At 29.6% G+C, this 17,851-nt stretch overlaps 5 protein-coding genes across 5 annotated transcripts; 4 read left to right on the top strand and 1 right to left on the bottom strand.

The window, feature by feature from the left end:
* Window positions 1-411: 411 nt before the first annotated feature.
* On the top strand, window positions 412-3,999 carry LOC106648234 (S-phase kinase-associated protein 2). Its single transcript, XM_014364958.2, has 6 exons — window positions 412-656; window positions 1,154-1,462; window positions 1,550-1,811; window positions 1,886-2,322; window positions 2,446-2,573; window positions 2,653-3,999. Exons 1-6 carry the CDS (start codon window positions 631-633, stop codon window positions 2,997-2,999), a joined length of 1,509 nt encoding a protein of 502 aa, XP_014220444.1. The 5' UTR covers window positions 412-630; the 3' UTR covers window positions 3,000-3,999.
* A 216-nt stretch (window positions 4,000-4,215) lies between these two features.
* Window positions 4,216-6,076, top strand: LOC106648395 (pentatricopeptide repeat-containing protein 2, mitochondrial-like). Its single transcript, XM_014365274.2, has 5 exons — window positions 4,216-4,430; window positions 4,578-5,104; window positions 5,177-5,476; window positions 5,632-5,736; window positions 5,828-6,076. Exons 1-5 carry the CDS (start codon window positions 4,349-4,351, stop codon window positions 5,969-5,971), a joined length of 1,158 nt encoding a protein of 385 aa, XP_014220760.1. The 5' UTR covers window positions 4,216-4,348; the 3' UTR covers window positions 5,972-6,076.
* Window positions 5,995-11,587, bottom strand: LOC106648392 (tetratricopeptide repeat protein 37). Its single transcript, XM_014365269.2, has 13 exons — window positions 10,742-11,587; window positions 10,302-10,678; window positions 9,813-10,228; window positions 9,283-9,744; window positions 9,060-9,214; window positions 8,854-8,989; window positions 8,407-8,774; window positions 8,008-8,327; window positions 7,476-7,772; window positions 7,142-7,402; window positions 6,679-7,062; window positions 6,341-6,602; window positions 5,995-6,265 (listed from the first exon to the last, which is right to left on the bottom strand). The coding sequence occupies exons 1-13, from the start codon at window positions 11,065-11,067 to the stop codon at window positions 6,118-6,120; spliced, it is 3,912 nt and encodes a 1,303-aa protein (XP_014220755.1). The 5' UTR covers window positions 11,068-11,587; the 3' UTR covers window positions 5,995-6,117.
* Window positions 11,588-11,725: 138 nt separating this feature from the next.
* On the top strand, window positions 11,726-15,400 carry LOC106648394 (diacylglycerol kinase epsilon). The gene is made up of 11 exons (XM_014365272.2): window positions 11,726-12,051; window positions 12,180-12,367; window positions 12,444-12,618; window positions 12,688-12,818; window positions 12,892-13,039; window positions 13,104-13,321; window positions 13,430-13,575; window positions 13,663-13,825; window positions 13,899-14,079; window positions 14,159-14,292; window positions 14,380-15,400. Exons 2-11 carry the CDS (start codon window positions 12,206-12,208, stop codon window positions 14,503-14,505), a joined length of 1,584 nt encoding a protein of 527 aa, XP_014220758.1. The 5' UTR covers window positions 11,726-12,051; window positions 12,180-12,205; the 3' UTR covers window positions 14,506-15,400.
* On the top strand, window positions 15,309-17,786 carry LOC106648393. Its single transcript, XM_014365271.2, has 5 exons — window positions 15,309-15,400; window positions 15,638-15,909; window positions 15,975-16,611; window positions 16,687-16,962; window positions 17,049-17,786. Exons 2-5 carry the CDS (start codon window positions 15,650-15,652, stop codon window positions 17,538-17,540), a joined length of 1,665 nt encoding a protein of 554 aa, XP_014220757.1. The 5' UTR covers window positions 15,309-15,400; window positions 15,638-15,649; the 3' UTR covers window positions 17,541-17,786.
* Window positions 17,787-17,851: the final 65 nt, after the last annotated feature.

Genomic DNA, 17,851 nt, shown 5'->3' with positions numbered 1-17,851 from the left:
CCTCCCCCACATTTTTCGATTGTGTCGTATTCGTATGTGTGCAATTCTACCTTTCGTTTTAAAAAAGCGGGAGAGACAGGTGTGCGCGCCGGACGGCTCGTGTGTGTGGAGCCGTGATCTTTTTTTTTCTTTATCACGTCCGGCACATTATTTTTTCTAACGACAATTAATGGCGCTCAAATACGACTCAAACATTCAACGCATTCGGATTACGCCAGAATTCATTTCAATAAATATATTTGAAGTTTTTTGAAATCTGTCCACGTCGCGATAAATAAAGAGTACGACGATCAGTGCAAATAATAATAATAATAATATTAGCGGGAACAAAAACCGCAGATGACGCTAGTGTAGAGTTTGAAAATTTAAAATTTTGCTGCTGGCTGCTAGGCGTAAGACGGCTACTATTGGGGACTGGTTAGTAGTCGCATGCGTGCGTGCGCTACAGCCGAGGTTATGTTGAAACGCGGGCTAATTAACGCGATGTGGCGCTAGAAAGGCGTTGAACTTCCAAAAAAAAAATAACGATTCAAAGTCAAACTCGAAACTCATCGAGTCGGCCGATTCGTGCCGCTGCGTCATTTACACTTTTCTTCGAAAATCAACGTGAAAATTCTCATCGCAGTCAACATGTCAGAGACGTGCTGGTACAACAGGTGAGAGCGCCTTTTTTCATGTATTTTATGAACTTTCAACGGCCGCAATTTCGGAGCAATACGTACTATATATACATCAATTGACCACGTATTGTGATGTGTAGCCGAAAGAGTTACGATGAAAATGATTTAATTTTATGACAGGAAATTCTGTACGGACGATATAAAAATGTTTGAATGTAAAGACGCTTAAGTTTTCAGTTTTGGCGGCATTTACACCTGAACTGCTCATTACACGCAGAGTGAAAAATTTTATTTGATCACTTACAAAGTGATCTTTGCTTTTACGTTATTTTAGTAAAGTTTAGTAGAGTCGTTTATCGCTCGTAATTTTTATTTATAATATTTTTTTAGAACTAAAATATTTTTTCAATCATACTTTATTCATATATTATAAAAGAAATACATTGAAAAATGTCAAGGTGATCTTTAAACTAGATTTCCAATTTTCTATAATATGTTAATAACATAATAATGATCTTATAAAATTGCTTCAGTAAAAAAATGCGTCTGGATGATGGCTGCAATAATAATTTGAATGGAGATAGTGAGCAAGAAAGTGAAAAATGGTCGTGTTCAGGTGATACAAGTTTAGTTGAACCAGAAATTCTACAAGATATGGGTGTCAGTATGCTTGCAGATGGAGAAGCCAGCAGAGAAAGCCTTCAAGCAATGAAAACACAAGAGTGTACTATATCCCCAAAAAATTTTACCACTGAAAAACATTTGAAAAATTCACAATTGAAGCATGAAATACCAAAAGAATCATTGAATTGTGATAACTTTGACAATGAAAACTCGAACAGGTAAATAATCATTTTAAAAATAACAATTTGATATTTTATTCTATTTGTAATTAATATTATTAATTTCCAATAAATTTTTTATTCAAGGTTGATATTGGAAACTGCAGAAATCATTGATTATGCAGCATTAAATAATGAATCAGGTCATTCAGCAAGAAAAGAAAAATATGTACACCCAACAGAAAACTATAAAGGAAATTCAAATGAGTCAACGGACAAAGTAACTATTAAAAATCATGAGTTGGCAAATAAAAAAAAACAAAATATTATGCTAGAAGAAAGTATATTAGGAAGTTTTTCTGATGAACTGATTCTAATGATATTCAAATATTTACCCAAAGCTAGTTTGGTAAATATAAATATTTCATTTTCATTATTTCGAGAGTTTGTATCTAGTTCTAAAATTTGTTTTTATTTTACAAGGTACAAAGTATGTTAGTATGTAAACGATGGTATCGAATTGGTTTAGATGAGGTATTGTGGACGAGACTTGATCTGGGAAATAAAATTATAACCAAAGGTACATTAGGTAATATTCTTCCAAGAGGCATTCAAATTTTAAGATTAGCTCAAACAGAAATTGCACACCCTGCATTTTTACCAAATCCATACATAGACTGGTCAAGTTTTACTTGTAAGCTACAGTATTTAGATTTATCAATGGTTGGTATTAACATAATAGATTTAGCTGAAATCTTGGCAAAATGTAGACAATTGAAAAAGTTATCTCTGGAAAATTGTAAACTAAATGAAGCATGCTGTACAGCTATTGGTGAAAATGAAAATTTAGAGGTACTTAACTTGACAATGTGTGAAGGCATAAATACTGAATGTCTCAAATTTCTAACTGCTTTAAAAAGGTACAAAAAAAATTTACTAATGACATTCATATTTCATACAATGTGTAACGAAAATTGAAGCAAACAATTTTTTTCATAATTTTAGTAATTTGTGTTTTTACAAATTTTATAAATGATTTTCAGCTTGACTGCACTTAATGTTGGTTGGTGCACTTTAGATGCAGAATCAGTTGCTTTCATTTGCACATCTCTACCTAGTTCTGTTGTAAGATTGAATATAGCTGGATGTAGAAGATCCATGACAGATGAAGGTAAAAACATTGTATTTAAATCTTCAAATTAATTTTCCACTTTTGATTATACTATTTAAAATAATGTAATGTTTTATAGATATCCAGAATTTAGTTAAACAGTGTCCATCCATGGTGGAATTAGATTTAAGTGATTGTACATTACTCACAATTAATGCAATTCAACATCTGATGAGTTTGACAAATTTAGAACACTTGTCCTTGAGTCGTTGTTATAGTATTTCTCCATCAATGTCCTCCAGATTAGCTTCAATGCCAAAACTGAAATATTTAGACTTTTTTGGAATGCTAACTAATGATGCAGTAAAACTATTCAAAAGTAGATATAAACATGTAGAACTAAATAAATATATGTTTAGTTCCATTGCCAGACCCACTGTTGGAATTAGGCGAACAAGTATTTGGGGCCTTCAAGTGAAAGATTAGACAAACTTTCATGCAGGCATAATAACTACTGATGTCTAAGTCACTATATTAGAAATAATAATTTTCATTGATACGGACTAGATAATAATTCACAGAAAAACGGCAGTATCATTTGAAGATACTCATATTTTTTATCAAAGTGATATTTACAAGTAATTATATAATGAATATATTTGAGATTTTTTGAATATCATTTCATTTTACATCACAATTGAATTTAAGAACACATTTGCAAATCAATTGGGAGATTAATATTTTTGGGAAATTTGTAAATTAAGGTGTATAAATTTTACTTTGTGCATTATTAAAAACTAACATAATAATGGTTCAAATCAAATCAATTCATGCATTAGATAACAGATAATGTATTTGAAATGTAAATATTAAAAAAAATCAAATATTTTTGACGATAAGTAAAAGCATGATGCTTGATTGTTTTTAAGGCTGTGTGTTATGAATTTTTGATGTTTGCTTCTTACAATATTTTTTGAATGTTGTATGAAATTTTCTATTGTAAAACTTTTTTACGAATGATGTAGATTATAGTGGAAAGTCTTATTCATGTAAAATTTTGATCATTGAATTGTAAATTATGTATTGGATTTCGAAAAAGATTTGCTATGCTCATCAAAATAACTTTACTTGAAATCTCATGAAATTATGTTTATTTCACTTATAAATCAGTAGGTGTAATATTTTAGCTTATTGGTTTAGTAAATACTTTCAGGAATCCTGTGATAAATTAAATTCCTTCATCAATTATTTTTTGAACTCAATGTATAACATGAAAAATGATTTACTCTTACATTGATTACTTCTGCTTATACATTTTTTCAAAAATATTTTTCTCTTGTATTAATGAAAATATTATTGACAAGATCAAAGCAATGTAAAACTAAAATACGCAAAATTAATTGTATATTATTTAGATTTTTATAATACTCATAAACAAATTTGGGTTTGTTTAATTAAGGGGTCAAAAAATAAAAATCATTTACAATAAAAATAACTGTTTTTTTATTTCACACAATAATATATAATTTAAAGTTGATAAGGATACCAAAAGATTCAAACAATTTTTTTTTTATTGAATCATAAATTTGTATTTCATTTCATTGCTAAACATTTCGTCTGCGTTGTAGCAGACGATCTTTAGTGCTTTGGATTATAATGCTGCAGGCTGCTGCCGTTTTTACGCATATATCTACGCTATTGAGATATCTATGGTAAAATCTTGAAGCTCGTGGGCTCGCGGCACGTCTCGACTCCTCTGTGTATTGCGAAACCGAGAGCAACTACATTGTATATTACAAATTTTGTTAATATAAATAATAAATATTATCAACATTATGGCAATGTGTGCTAAGGCTCTTGCTAGGAGCAGTGTTAACTTGTTCACAAAGAATGTCTTTAATCAGTTGGTCGTCCAGGGTTGGTTAATTTTATTTAACCTTACTTTTATTATTTTTATATTAAAAAAAAATTAATCATTATTTAGAGTATTATTAAAGTATTATTGTTTTCTTTATTTCATAATTGTGGCGAGATGTAGATTAAAATTTTTTCTTCATTTTACAGCTTCAAGACAACTTTACACACCTAATTCGATGGGTATTAATGGCTACCTAAATGCTAGAGATTATGTGAAATCACAGTTTCTGAATGTGGAGCATTTATTTTTTCAAAAAATGAAAGATTTTGTTAATAAGGAAGATGATTCAATGATTTTTACTGAAGATTTGAAGACAATGTTACACATTGTAGAAAAAAAGCCAGAAGACTTGGAACTCATGTATAACATGATAAAAAAATTTAACAATCAAAATAATTTAAGATTTGGCAGTTTTGTTTTTGGTACTGTTGCAATGAGAGCATTCTATCATTTGGATGAACCAGAACTAGCATTGAAAGCATTCAAAGATCCACAGTTGAACAATTTCTTCGATCAGATAATGACACACCAACTGTTAATGGATTTATTATATAATCATGGCAAATATTCTGAAGTTCGAGAGGTTTATGATATCATTAAAACAAAAAATATTAATGGAATCGTTCATCCTAGAAATCCATTTATTTTAGTTATGGCAGCATGTTACAAAGAGGTATAAGTTATGATTAATTAATAGACATTATAACACAAGAATTGAATAATTATCTCCAAATTTAACTTTTAGAATTCCAAAGAAAGTTATCAGTATGCCCTTAAACTTTTAGAGGAAGTTCAGACCCGTGGCTTTGATTTACCACGTAGATCAATTTCATTTTTAGCAGCTCTTGCTCTTAAACAAAATGATCCTAGTGTAGCTTTGGAAGTTGCTTCAATAGCTAGAAACATGAGATATATTGATATCAGATGCATCAAAGTTTTAGCCTATGTAGGTCTGAAACGAACAGATGAAATAATGATACATTTCCGTAATACACTACAGAATGATATTCCTACAAGACGCAAACAGATGTTCTTTAAAGATACGGTAAATATAAAAATTTTATTGAAATTTCTATTAAAGAAAGTAAGAGACTTTAAAAGTGTTTATTTTGGTTTAAAAAGCTGACACAAACAATCAATTTTTTAAATGTGCTGTTGAATACCTCTTATTAAATTCCAATATGCCAACTTTATTTACAGATCGAAGAAGTTGAAGCTTATGTTGAAAGAGAAAATTTGAGCGAAGTCAGTGATTTGGCTAAAATGTTAAAAGAAATCAAAATGCATGATTATGTCCAGACAGGGGTAAGTTCAACAATGCTTTTCTATAATATTAAAAAATTTTTGATGTGTAAGTAAGTGGAATTAAATCATAATTTGACTTTTAATATTTCAGACTTTGGATGAACATATATGCTCTCCTATTGAACAAATGAGATCGACAGAACAAAGACCTTGGCAGCAAAATAATTTTAATGGTCAACCAAGATTTCAACAAAATAGATTTAGTGTGAAACCAGGACTTAGGGATGTAATGTAAATAAAGGTACCCTGCTAGAAATATACGGATTATGAAATCTGTTTATTTAAGTATCAAAATTTTTAACTTCTTTGATAGGAAAAACAAAATTTCTTAATAATGCCTTTTATAAAACTTTCTGTACATTAATTTTTACAACCAGTTACTTATTGTGTACAATAAGCAATGTCATTTGCTTCTTTTTCATTTTTCAATAACCATTGTTCCATTGATCTTGTACATACAAGACTGTGACGTATCCTTGATGCTAATACCATCAGCCAATGAGCATTAGATTGTGAAATTTTACTCCATCTAAATTGTTAAAAAATAAATATCGTAAAAATTCAATGCAATTTGTATTATTGAAATAATATTTTATCTTTTTACCTTGGTAAAAGTGCCGTGATAAGATTTGACCAGCTATCAACATTGGCTGGGAAGGAATGTACAATATTTAAAACTGATCTTAAGCCTGTTGTTGGATTTGATGTAATGAGTTTAGTTAAAGCTGACATGCACGTGATTTTTGATATGTCTTCACATGAAGTATTTCTTCCTAAGAATAGAGCTTTTTCAATGAATTTGGTAAAGGCTAAATCATTCATTGTTAATAGTGTTCGAGCTAAACTAGTCCATAATTCTGGAGAATCTAAAAAGAGTAAACACAGCAATAAAATAATATGAAAATAACTAATTAGAAATTTGAAAATATGTTCATATTTTACCTGGATATCGATGAGCATATTTACAAAGGATTCTGCAAGCACCTTCCATGTCTTGTTCAATTAGATATGAGTAAGCTGTTATTTTGGCTATGTCATATCTATATTTAGGATCATTATCGAGAACTTTCAATTCTTTAAGCACCAATTCAGTTAAATTTTTGTCATGATCCAGCATGCCAAGCGCTGCTAATGCCAGCAGACCAGATATGATAGGAGGTTTGATGCTAATTGATTGGTAGAGCAATGTTTTAGCATCATTACTTTCTTGAAACATGAACGCCATTGCAGCCATTGCACAAAGTACATGAGCTTTATCAGTTTCAGTATCAGCAAGGTGATGAAGTGCAGCTTCATAAGCTTCATAAGATTCCTTGAAACTTTCAGCTACAAAGTTGAACATATATAGATATGATTACATTGTTTTTTATAGAATTTTTATTTGTAAAATATGAATAATTTATACCTTTGAATAATGAAAGAGCCAACTGACAATGAGAGGCAAAACTGGCATCTTTTACAGCTGCACAAGCTTCAACAGACTCTATGTATTGATCAGTAGAAACCAATACTCTTGCTAAATTAATGTTTACCTTATCTTTTAGTTTTTTATCAACCAAGTATTTTAATGCCAAAGAAAATTGTTTAGCTGCAGGCTTATAAATTTTTTGCCTTTCTAACAATAATCCATAGGTATTTAATGCACATGGATCATCTGTTTCATGGACTAGAATTTTCAAATATAGTTTTTAATGATTTTTGCATAAAAGAAATGATAATTTTTAAATTTAACAAATTACCTAAATACCAATTTAAACTATCAGAGGCCACTGTAACAGCGTGGATTTTTTCAATAGCATAATTGTAAAGTACATCCTTTTTCGCATCAGGGTCCATGATTGTTTTTAATACCAAATGAGCATACCCTTTAGCAGACTCTGGATGATAGCCAAGTTGAGTGGAGTGTCTGAACAAATCCATAGCTTCTGTTCTACCAATATTTTCTGCAATTAGAGCCTGACCTATCCAACAATTTATGTAAGCTGGATCCATTCTTTGAGCCCATGAAAAAGCTTCATTTGCACGATAAGCATCACCTAAAAATAATTTTTACACGAAAAAATTACATTTATGATCATAAATCTTCCAAATTAGCATTTTTTTGATTTACTCAGAAATTAAAAATCGAATTTTAGTCATTGCCTTAAAAAAGTAACATGTGTTTCATTTACGTAACAATTCATAAAATGCTATGTACTTACTTTCCATAAACAGTAATTAAAGATTCAAAAAATCATTTCCGATTATTATGAATAATTAAAATTGAAATACCTAATATCAGATACAATGAACCCAGATTTGTCCATGGAATCGGGTTGTTTGATTGAAGATCTAAAGCCATAGCAAAACAATGTTGAGCTAAAGCATAATTTTTAACATCTTCTACCATGCATACTACTCCCAATAAATTCCAATGATTCCAAGATAATGGATCAGCATTGACAGCTTCTTTTGCAGCGGCTAAACTTTTTTTTATATCTTCTTTCTTATCTTCATTTGATTTAGAATGATATTTAGCTAAATAACATTGCGATAAATCATGCCAGAGAAGTGATGAATCCTTGGATATATTAAGAGCTATACAGTAACATCTGTAAAGGTAATTTCATTTATAACTCCTTGAACAAAGTTTAAAGGTAAAAAATTATTACATCAAAATTAGTGTCTTACTTTATAGATAACAAAAATATTTCTTTTCTGTGAATTACATTTTTGGCGTTTTCAGGATCGTACTGAAGCATTGATGGTATTCCATTAAGATAACAATATTTCTCTGGCAATTCAACGACATTGTAACAAATATCACCCAAAAGTTTCCAAATACACATGTAAGGTTTTTTTAATTCAACAGCTTGTATCAAACTATCAACAGCATCTTGATAATCGTCTCTTGCTCTTGCAAGAAGTTGTGCAGATGCATGCTCTTTTCCAAGTTTAAAACAACTTTCAGCTAATCCTTTGAGAGCTGAGGGATTTGTTTTATTTAAACTTATAATTTCTCTAAACTTAGTTTTTGCAGACTTTAAATCACCTATCAGCTAAAAATGCATATAATCTTATAATATTAAATTATCATTTATGATTAAGTAGAATATTTTTGTAATAAATGACTGATACCAATTCTATGTTTGCCAATTGAACCTTGGAATAAAACGATTCAGGATTCAAGTGCAAAACTCTTTCATAAGATCTCAGAGCTGATAAATGTGCTCCACGAGCTAAATAAGCATCAGCAAGACATTCCCAGCAATTACTGAATTTATAAAATTAAACTATGAGTAATTCTATTTTTATTTTAATTTAAAATAATGAATTGATTTTACCTGTCTGAAGGATCAGTTTTTACAGCATTTCTAAAAGCTGACACAGCTTCATTGGGCTCATTTTTGTCCAGAAATTGTAATCCAAGTTGTATGAGAGCCCATTTTGGACCCTTGCCACTACTTGTCAACTGTTGCAGAAATTGTATATTTTCATCCTATAACAAAAATTGAAAAATCAATTCAATTCAAATGTGGCTCAAGTAGATATAAAAAAAGTTCTTACTGTATTCTTCAACAACCTATGAAGTGAACTCAAACCAATGCCTGCTTGAGCAGAATTAGGATTAATTTGTAATGCTTTCTGATAACATTTACGTGACCTATCGTAATCCTTTGAATATTCTTGATGATATCGGCCCAAATATACTAAACATTCCCAATTATATGGATCAGCACTTATCCCTTTGAGAAGAGCCATCAGACTGTGTCCAAAATCTGCCATTTCCCAATAAATTTTTCCTAATGTAAGCCATGCATTGGATGACTCTAAAACTGATCCTAACACATCAGCAGCTTCTTCAAATTGTTTATTTTCTAATAAATTCAATGCACAAAGTACTGCGGCTGCAGCAGCTGTTTCTGAATTATTTTTTAAATCATTTATCATCATGTTTGCTTTTGGATTCCCTAAATTAACATACAAATGGGCTCGCAAAACAGAGGATTTGAGAGAGTTGTCAGATAACTAAAACACAACAGAATTAATTTTAAAAGTTCATATTGTTAATTTGCTAAAAATAAAATGGTGGTTACCTCTTCAAATATTTCTTCTGCTTTTCTTACTTTAAGTTCATTACCACTTTTAATCAAAGATTCCAATAGTATGATATTTATAGCAGGAATTAGCTTATGTGGATCTCCTTCTGGCACAAGACTTAATGCATTAGTAGCAGCGTATTCAGCTTCCTCCCAACAGTATAATTTTATGTTAATTTTTCCAAGTAGTAACCAAACATGAAACCATTTAGGTTTTATAGCAACTAATTGATTAAGAATATTTCTTGAATCTATCAAATTTTCTGTTTCATATAAATTAACTGCTTTAGCAAAATAGCCCAAAATAGAATCATTATCATGGTCCAATAAAGTTTCATAAAAAACAACTATATCAATATCAGGATGTTTATCATGAGTTATACTGTGTTCAGAATATACTCTACAAATCCATTCTGAAAAAAATATAAAAACCAATGAATTATTTATTCAACCATATGAATTGTAATAAAAAATTAATTTTATTACCTAGAGGATAAATATCTTGATTAAAAATATTATGCATTTTTGTAGCTTCAACAAATAGTTCATCAAATTTTTCCATTTTGTATAAGTGCTTCAAATACTTTTTATAGTACTCATGCCGATTGAGTGAAGATTCATCTTCAATCAAATAGATTAAAGTTTCTTCTAAAATTGCATCATAATCATGAGTAAGTTTTGGGTATTGTGTGAGGATAACTGCTAATGCTTCAATGATCTTTTTGTATTTTTCTTCATCTGAAGCATATTGTTGTCTTAATTTTGTAAGTACTTTCACACTTTGAGCTAGCAAATCATCATTTTTGAGTTTCAGTAAAGTTGTAATCAAATTCTTCAAATGATTGATAAATTTTGCTGTATCACTAAAAAGATTCATTATTAAAATATTTTAATGTAAAAATATGAATCATAACTAAATGTGTCACCTTTCAAACTGTAGAATTTGATTGTACACAGGAATTAATTCAGTCCATGTTTCAGCATTATCTTTTTCACCTTCATAAAATACAAGTAAACCTTGCCAAGCTAAAGGATTATCAGGCTGCAAGTCAATGGCTTTTTTTAAGGACATTGGAGCCTGGCTTCTAAGAGCTTCAACTTCTTTTAGGGCAGCACCCATTAAAACATGAGCGTTGTAATTTTTTTTATCTTCTTTTATAACTTTTTTACACATCTTGATTGCTTGAGAATATTCTTGTTTTTTCAAAAGTTCCTTTGCCTCTTTCAAGGCTACTTTACCATCTTTTGACATTTTGTGCGATGGTAAATAAAAAGATTGGCAATTGATATTTTTTTGTAAATTTGAATGGTCAAAAAATTGTATAACAATGTAATAGACCGCTTATAGTATTAATACATAAATAATAATTCAGGTAGTTCTTGAAAAGTATCACAGAAAGTACCTTAATTACAAAATAATCGAGCAAGTCAATTAGTTGTTTTAAAGTTCTTAACTCATCAATGACATATTCGTAACATAAAAAGGGCTGAAATTTATTGTTTTGCGAAATATTAACCTGCAAACTACGCAATAGATTTCATACAATAATATTTGTGATTTTGTAGTAGCAGACTCCAGTCCAGAGCATATTTAGACCCTATATATCTAGGGTCATTAAATTACCAAACATACGTTACAAAATATCACTAAGTAAAAAGTAAAAGTAGATTAATTTTTAAATAAATAAATAAAGATTCGTTTATGAAGAATACTTTCCCTCGACTATTGATGGCAAATTTGCATCGATCGAGGAAAATAAATAGCTCGATTTTCTCAAGTGAAGGTATAAAAATTGATTCTGCCAATTAAGAGCTGCCAAACTGAGCGCGAAAGATAGGAAGCGGATGACAGGCTTGCTGCGCGTCTCTTTCACCTTTATCAGATACAGACTCTGCACACTCATATACGCACACAATCGTAGCCTATAGCGTTGTGTTTATCAATTTGCTACTGCAGTCTGCTACAACAGTGTCTGTCGCAAGTCGCAACGCTCTTGTCGCGATATTTATTTATCCGGCAATGCGCTCGCTAATGTTTATTCATCCACCTCTTTCGTGATTACCAAACAATTCAAAAATTTTCGTGCGTTCGTTTTTGCCGCGCTAAAACAATCAAATATCGGCGCGTTTTCTACGCATAACAAACAGACTAAAAATGCAAATCTTGCAGCAAAAGCTTGCTTATATACCCAAATCGTGTTAGTTGATCGATGAATTATTGAATTTTTTTTTCTTGGTAAGTTATTGATTGATTTTTTCGTTGGTATTGATAAGTTTCTTTCGAATAAGATATCCGAAATATATAAAAACATATCGAAAACACAAATATTTTAATTCATGTGTATGCATCATTTTCATTTACAGTCTTATCAACTTCCATTCCAGTAATCATGTGGTCGGAAGGTATATATGGCTGTCTTCTACCGACCGTGTCGACAATGATAATATTTGTCGTCACTGTGAATGTTGTTAAATTTCTAATTGGGGAATACAATGTGCACATAAGAGATAGAAAAAAGCACAATTGGCAACTCATTAAGAGGACTTCTAGGGTAATGAATGTATATATTAGAAACATAAATATATTTCATTCTTAATAAATATTATGATGAATTTTATCCTTTCCAGGCATATTTTTGTAGCGTTTGTGAATCTTTGCTACTTGTAGTAAATGGATTTTATTGTGATTCATGTGGTGTATGCGCCGATCATGAATGTATTAAAAAAGCAGATAAAGACTTTAAATGTAAAGAAATTTCAATAAATTCGCCAAACGAATCCATGAAACATCATTGGGTCAGAGGTTTGTAAAAAATGTTGTAAGGTATTTGGCAAAATCAATTATACTTTATATCTTTTGCTTAATTCATAGGAAATTTGCCTTTAGTCGCAATGTGTGATGTTTGTGATGAAGAGTGTAGTGTAGAGGCAGGACTTTTAGATTGGTGGTGCTGTTGGTGCCAAAAATGTGCTCATGAGACATGTAAACCTTTGATTAAAAAAGTATGAACTTATTGAGATTTTAAATGAGTGTTAGAAGACCTTATACCATTATACTCTTTATTTTTTATTACAGGAATGTGATTTTGGTGATTTTAAGAATGTAGTGATACCTCCTACCAGTATAATATTAACCAATAGACGAAATAGTGTTCGTAAACGTTTACAAATTCAATCGATAAAATCACCAAATTGGACTCTTTGGAATCCAATAATTGTAGTTGGTATGTCTATTTTAGATTAGTTTCATTAAAAAATATTAAATATTTATTCCAATTTGATTTGTAGCCAATCAAAAATCAGGGAACAATGAAGGCACTGAAATTTTATCGTCCTTCAGAAGAATTCTGAATCCTGCCCAAGTTATTGATTTATCTGAATATGATCCCATTGTTGCTCTTGAATGGTGCCGCCTATTGAGTGGAGTTCAATGTAAAATTTTAGTGGCTGGGGGAGATGGTACGATTGCTTGGATCTTAAATGCCATTGACAAATTAAAATTAAAGGTATTCTAAATGTATAATTTTTTTTTCTTTCTCTCCATCTTCCTTCCTCAGATTTTGTTTTGAATCCATAATTTAATTTTCAAAATTATTTTTTTTTATTATCTATAGCCAATTCCATCAGTAGCTATTTTACCTCTTGGAACTGGAAATGACTTATCACGAGTGATGGGGTGGGGTAAAGAATATGATGTGAATAGAGATGTTAGTTCAACTTTAAGAATGATACAACTTGCAGAAGAAGTTTATCTTGACAGGTTTGTTTATTTGAAAATCATTGAAAATTGATCAAGTGAGAAGATTAATGAATTGATAAATCATTTACAAACTATGTGAAATTGTAGGTGGTCTGTAGTCATAAATGCCAAAAAAGCCTTTCGTGCTCAACAAAAATCAATGTTTATGTATAATTATTTGAGTGTAGGGGTGGATGCACAAGTGACACTAAATTTTCATCTTGCCAGACAGAGTAGATTTTATTTATTCAGTCATAGAATAATAAATAAGGTATAAAATATTTCTAGAATTTTAATTTTTTTATGCGCAGTTTCTTACTCAAAAAATAATTGAAATTTTACAGCTTCTTTATTTATGTTTTGGAACTCATCAAGTTGTTGAAAGAGATTGCAAAGATTTGGATCAAAATATTGAAGTGTATTTGGATGAGAAAAAAATAGATCTACCAAGCATTGAGAGTATTGTTGTTTTGAATATTCCATCATGGGGTGCTGGAGTTGACTTATGGAATATCAATTCAGAAGGCAAGTTTGAAAAGTCATTTTGATAATACCTTTTTCGACTTTCAAAATAATACTACATTTTAAAAATGATTCTTTGTAGATGTCCAAATAGAACACCAAAGTATTAATGATAAAAAACTAGAAGTTTGTGCTTTGTATTCTTCTTTACATTGTGCTCAATTGCAAGTAGGTCTTTCACAGCCAATACGCCTAGGTCAAGCAAATCGAGTAAAGGTATAAATTATTTACCCCTCATTTAATTTTGTATTACAGATTATATAAGACATATTAAATTAAATAAATTTTTATCATCTTTTCCAGATCATACTTAAAAAACCATGTGCCATGCAAGTAGATGGAGAACCATGGAGTCAGTCACCAGGGACATTTAACATTGAACATGTAAATCAGGCTTTAATGCTAAAAAATAGAAACTATGAGGATTAAATTATTAATTATTTAATTCGTAATCTTAAGTAGTAACAAAGAAATTACTACTCTTGTAACTAAACAATTATAGAGCATAAAATTTTCAATTTGATAAGAAGTGATATTTTTAAGCGTGAAACAGTACTTATATATTGCATAATATAAGCTTAACACACAAATTAACTCCATAATTTTATGGAAAAATAAAATAAATCTGATTTATTTAATGCACAGCTGGCTATGTGCATGCATTTTTCATGGAATTTGAGGAGAAAAGTCATTTTTAATTATAATTTGATTATTAGCATTTAGATAGCTAGAAAAAGTACAAATTGTCATAGAATTATATTTTCTGTTGTGAATATTTAAGTTCCTTTAGTTGTTTAAAACCAATGTATACAATAGAAATTTGTTATTGTTATTTTTTTTCTTTATTTTTCACTCTCTTGTCAAAGAATATTATCTTAATGTAGCTCTTATATCATAACTTTGATGTCTAGTAATTGTTTTATAAACTGAATAAAATATTCATGGTAGGTGTGAAATATCCGTATTTTTATCATATTTTTTACTCCATTTATTATTTTAATTTCTCAAATTTTAAATTAGAAAGAATATACGATTTCTGCGATATTTCTCAGAGTGGTATTCAAAACCATCTCAAGAACTATATAAATCGGCATTTGTTTACTTTTACTTATCAGCGCTAGATGGCGAAATTTTACGGTATTTGAAAACAATTTGAAATCGTAGTTCTATTTTATCTAAACAAGCGAGTGACGATACAAAGTCACCCCGTTTATTTACTTGTTGGGTCTTTGTAAGTACTCTATATGATACAGCATAGCTGTAAGCATTCATTGTGCTTTTCATTTTCAAGTTATTTGCAATATTCAGGATTAGTCAGAAAAAGGTAAGTTTTTAAGCGTATGAAGTTATTTATCGCTTTAGTTTGTATGTTGGTCTAATAATTGTAAAACGGTTGTTAAGTGGAAGAACATGATTATTTTTTCTTTTAATTATCCAAACCTCGCTAGAGTAAAAAATCAAGCCATTTTATAAATCGATTTCTCAGCAATACTTTTCCATTCTTCTATACTTTCATAAGAAAATATACATTCGCTCTTTTTTCATTTTTTTAAATTTGTAGAAAGAAATTGTAATGGCTGATTCCATTAGTGAAACGGACCTCCTTATGGAAATGTTAAAAAATCTTGAATGTCCATTCACTTGGGATATGGATGATATTGATAAATCTGTGGATTATGATTACCAACCAAATGATGATGACGATTTTTTTCCTATTATGACCCTCATGCGTAATATTATGAACATTTACGTAAATGTAAAAGCCAAAGAAAAAGAAGATGGTGTTTTGGCAACTTTGGAAACATGTAAATCCAGCTTAGAAAGCATTGATGAGTATGTATATGTTTAAATAAATGTTTATATCATTCAAGAAGCTTACCTATTACATTTTTTCACAGTTCAGATCTTGAAATTTCTCAAAAAGTTGCAGCTTACATTTTGGAAGCAACAAAATGTTTTGTTTTTCATGAATATGGAATGCACAATAAATTAAATCAAGCTTATGATGCCATTAAAGATATCAAATTCACTGAACCAGTAGATATAAGTACACTTTTTGCTTGTAGAAGTATGTGTTGGTCAAAGTATCACAGGATTGGCACACTTGAAGCTGAATCATTTATTAGAAAAGCTATTGATAAAAATCCAAATTGCGTTTTATGGCATTTTATTTTGGGGAAAAATTTGAGACGTATGAGAAGAGATTTAACTATGAAATCATTGCCCGGTAAAGAAGAAATAGATTGCTTTATAAGAGCTTATAAACAATCAAAAAATCCTGTATTTGGCACTTTCCTTGCTCAAATGTATAGAGAGCAAAAAAAATTGAAACAGTCATTGGAAATTTATGAAAAAGTATTTTTAGCAAACCCTGAAAGTAATAGCATTTACTTGAGATTAGCCTTGGGTTTTATTCAACTTAAAAAATTTGAACGGGCAAAAGTATGTCTTAATAAAGTTCAAGACAAATGCCAAGATCATAGTATGTACTGGCATTACAGAGGTATTTTGAACATGAGACTAGGAATGTACCAGGTATGTATTTTTTTGCACTTATTTTTCTTACATTATTTCTATTTGAGTAATGATAATTTGCAACGATTTTTTTAGGAAGCTGCAAAACATTTAAAAAAAGCTGCAGATGGAAATAATTTACCAGCTGCAAATTCATATTTACAATGCATTGTAAAAGTTGATAAAACTTTCAAAGTTACTGAATATCTTTTGTCTATGGTTAATCAATTTAGTATATTACCTGAGTATCAAATTCAATCTATTGTAATAGAACTAGCATTTAGTTATTGGTTGAATGATAATAATTTTTCTCAAGCAATTAAATATTTTCTGCATGGTATTGATATTGATCCAAAATCTAAGGTGTTACAAGTAAGTAAAAATCAATTGTAATAGTAAAAACATGAGTCAGTGATTTTCAATTATTTATTTTTAATGTTTTTTTCAATTTTTTATAGAATTACCATTACAATGTAGTACCTGTAAAAAATAAAAATGTTTACAGAATTTTACAAAAAGATTTTCTTCCAAAAGTCAAAGAATGCAATGAAAAATTTGATGCAGGTACTTTAAGAGATATTGAAATGATTGAAAAGTATTGTGCTGAAAATCTCAAGGACTGTATCAAAAACCAAGATAAAAAAGATAAAGATATTAAAGAAATAATACTTGAGGAAGAAACAGAAACTTCAAATAAGGATATCAAAGAAAAAATACTTGAGAATGACAAAAAAGATTTAAATAAGGATATTAAAGAAAAAATACTTGAGAAAGACACAGAAGCTTTGAATAAAGACACAAAAGAAAAAATACTTGTAGAAGAGACAGAAGCCTTAAATAAGAACATTGGAGAAAAAATGCTCGAAGAAGAAATGGAAGCTTCAAATAAGGACATGAAAGGAAAAATACTTGAAGAAGCAACAAGTATGGTAGAAGAATTAAGAGTTTAAAACGGTTATAATTTCAATCCTTAGGATTCAAAAAGTTACTGGTTTTTTTTTTCAATACATTATCTTTGAGATACCAAACTGATTTATTTTGAAAACAAGTTTTTTTTATATTAATTTTATTTTAAAACCATGTAATACTCAAAAATTGAGTATTGAATGATTACATAAAACTTAACTTAATATTGTAAGTAACAATACAGTTCTGTAAACAATTACTTAGTACTATAAATAATTGATTCCAAAATACTATTTGTTTTTACGTTTTTTTATTTAAATTAATTTCATAAACTATCTTGAAAGATTTAGCGTTA

The sequence above is a fragment of the Trichogramma pretiosum genome, unplaced genomic scaffold (genome assembly GCF_000599845.2).
Source record: "Trichogramma pretiosum strain Unisexual culture from Peru unplaced genomic scaffold, Tpre_2.0 scaffold24, whole genome shotgun sequence".
Classification (NCBI taxonomy): domain Eukaryota; kingdom Metazoa; phylum Arthropoda; class Insecta; order Hymenoptera; family Trichogrammatidae; genus Trichogramma; species Trichogramma pretiosum.
This window is presented reverse-complemented; position numbering and strand designations above follow the sequence as displayed.

What these genes read in the sequence shown, in the direction of transcription:
- LOC106648234 (XM_014364958.2), top strand. Translation starts at nt 631, where the DNA reads ATGTCAGAGACGTGCTGGTACAACAG. An exon ending in GAGACGTGCTGGTACAACAG is followed by an intron (nt 657 to 1,153) that starts GTGAGAGCGCCT and finishes AAATTGCTTCAG; the next exon opens with TAAAAAAATGCGTCTGGATG. An exon ending in TTTCTAACTGCTTTAAAAAG is followed by an intron (nt 2,323 to 2,445) that starts GTACAAAAAAAA and finishes AATGATTTTCAG; the next exon opens with CTTGACTGCACTTAATGTTG.
- LOC106648395 (XM_014365274.2), top strand. Translation starts at nt 4,349, where the DNA reads ATGGCAATGTGTGCTAAGGCTCTTGCTAGGAGCAGTGTTAACTTGTTC. An exon ending in TAATCAGTTGGTCGTCCAGG is followed by an intron (nt 4,431 to 4,577) that starts GTTGGTTAATTT and finishes TTCATTTTACAG; the next exon opens with CTTCAAGACAACTTTACACA. An exon ending in AGATGTTCTTTAAAGATACG is followed by an intron (nt 5,477 to 5,631) that starts GTAAATATAAAA and finishes CTTTATTTACAG; the next exon opens with ATCGAAGAAGTTGAAGCTTA.
- LOC106648392 (XM_014365269.2), bottom strand. Translation starts at nt 11,067, where the DNA reads ATGTCAAAAGATGGTAAAGTAGCCTTGAAAGAGGCAAAGGAACTTTTG. An exon ending in AATTGGCAAACATAGAATTG is followed by an intron (nt 8,775 to 8,853) that starts GTATCAGTCATT and finishes ATGCATTTTTAG; the next exon opens with CTGATAGGTGATTTAAAGTC. An exon ending in ATATGCTCATCGATATCCAG is followed by an intron (nt 6,603 to 6,678) that starts GTAAAATATGAA and finishes TACTCTTTTTAG; the next exon opens with ATTCTCCAGAATTATGGACT.
- LOC106648394 (XM_014365272.2), top strand. Translation starts at nt 12,206, where the DNA reads ATGTGGTCGGAAGGTATATATGGCTGTCTTCTACCGACCGTGTCGACA. An exon ending in GAAGAAGTTTATCTTGACAG is followed by an intron (nt 13,576 to 13,662) that starts GTTTGTTTATTT and finishes GTGAAATTGTAG; the next exon opens with GTGGTCTGTAGTCATAAATG. An exon ending in ATGGAATATCAATTCAGAAG is followed by an intron (nt 14,080 to 14,158) that starts GCAAGTTTGAAA and finishes GATTCTTTGTAG; the next exon opens with ATGTCCAAATAGAACACCAA.
- LOC106648393 (XM_014365271.2), top strand. Translation starts at nt 15,650, where the DNA reads ATGGCTGATTCCATTAGTGAAACGGACCTCCTTATGGAAATGTTAAAA. An exon ending in TGAGACTAGGAATGTACCAG is followed by an intron (nt 16,612 to 16,686) that starts GTATGTATTTTT and finishes CGATTTTTTTAG; the next exon opens with GAAGCTGCAAAACATTTAAA. An exon ending in CAAAATCTAAGGTGTTACAA is followed by an intron (nt 16,963 to 17,048) that starts GTAAGTAAAAAT and finishes AATTTTTTATAG; the next exon opens with AATTACCATTACAATGTAGT.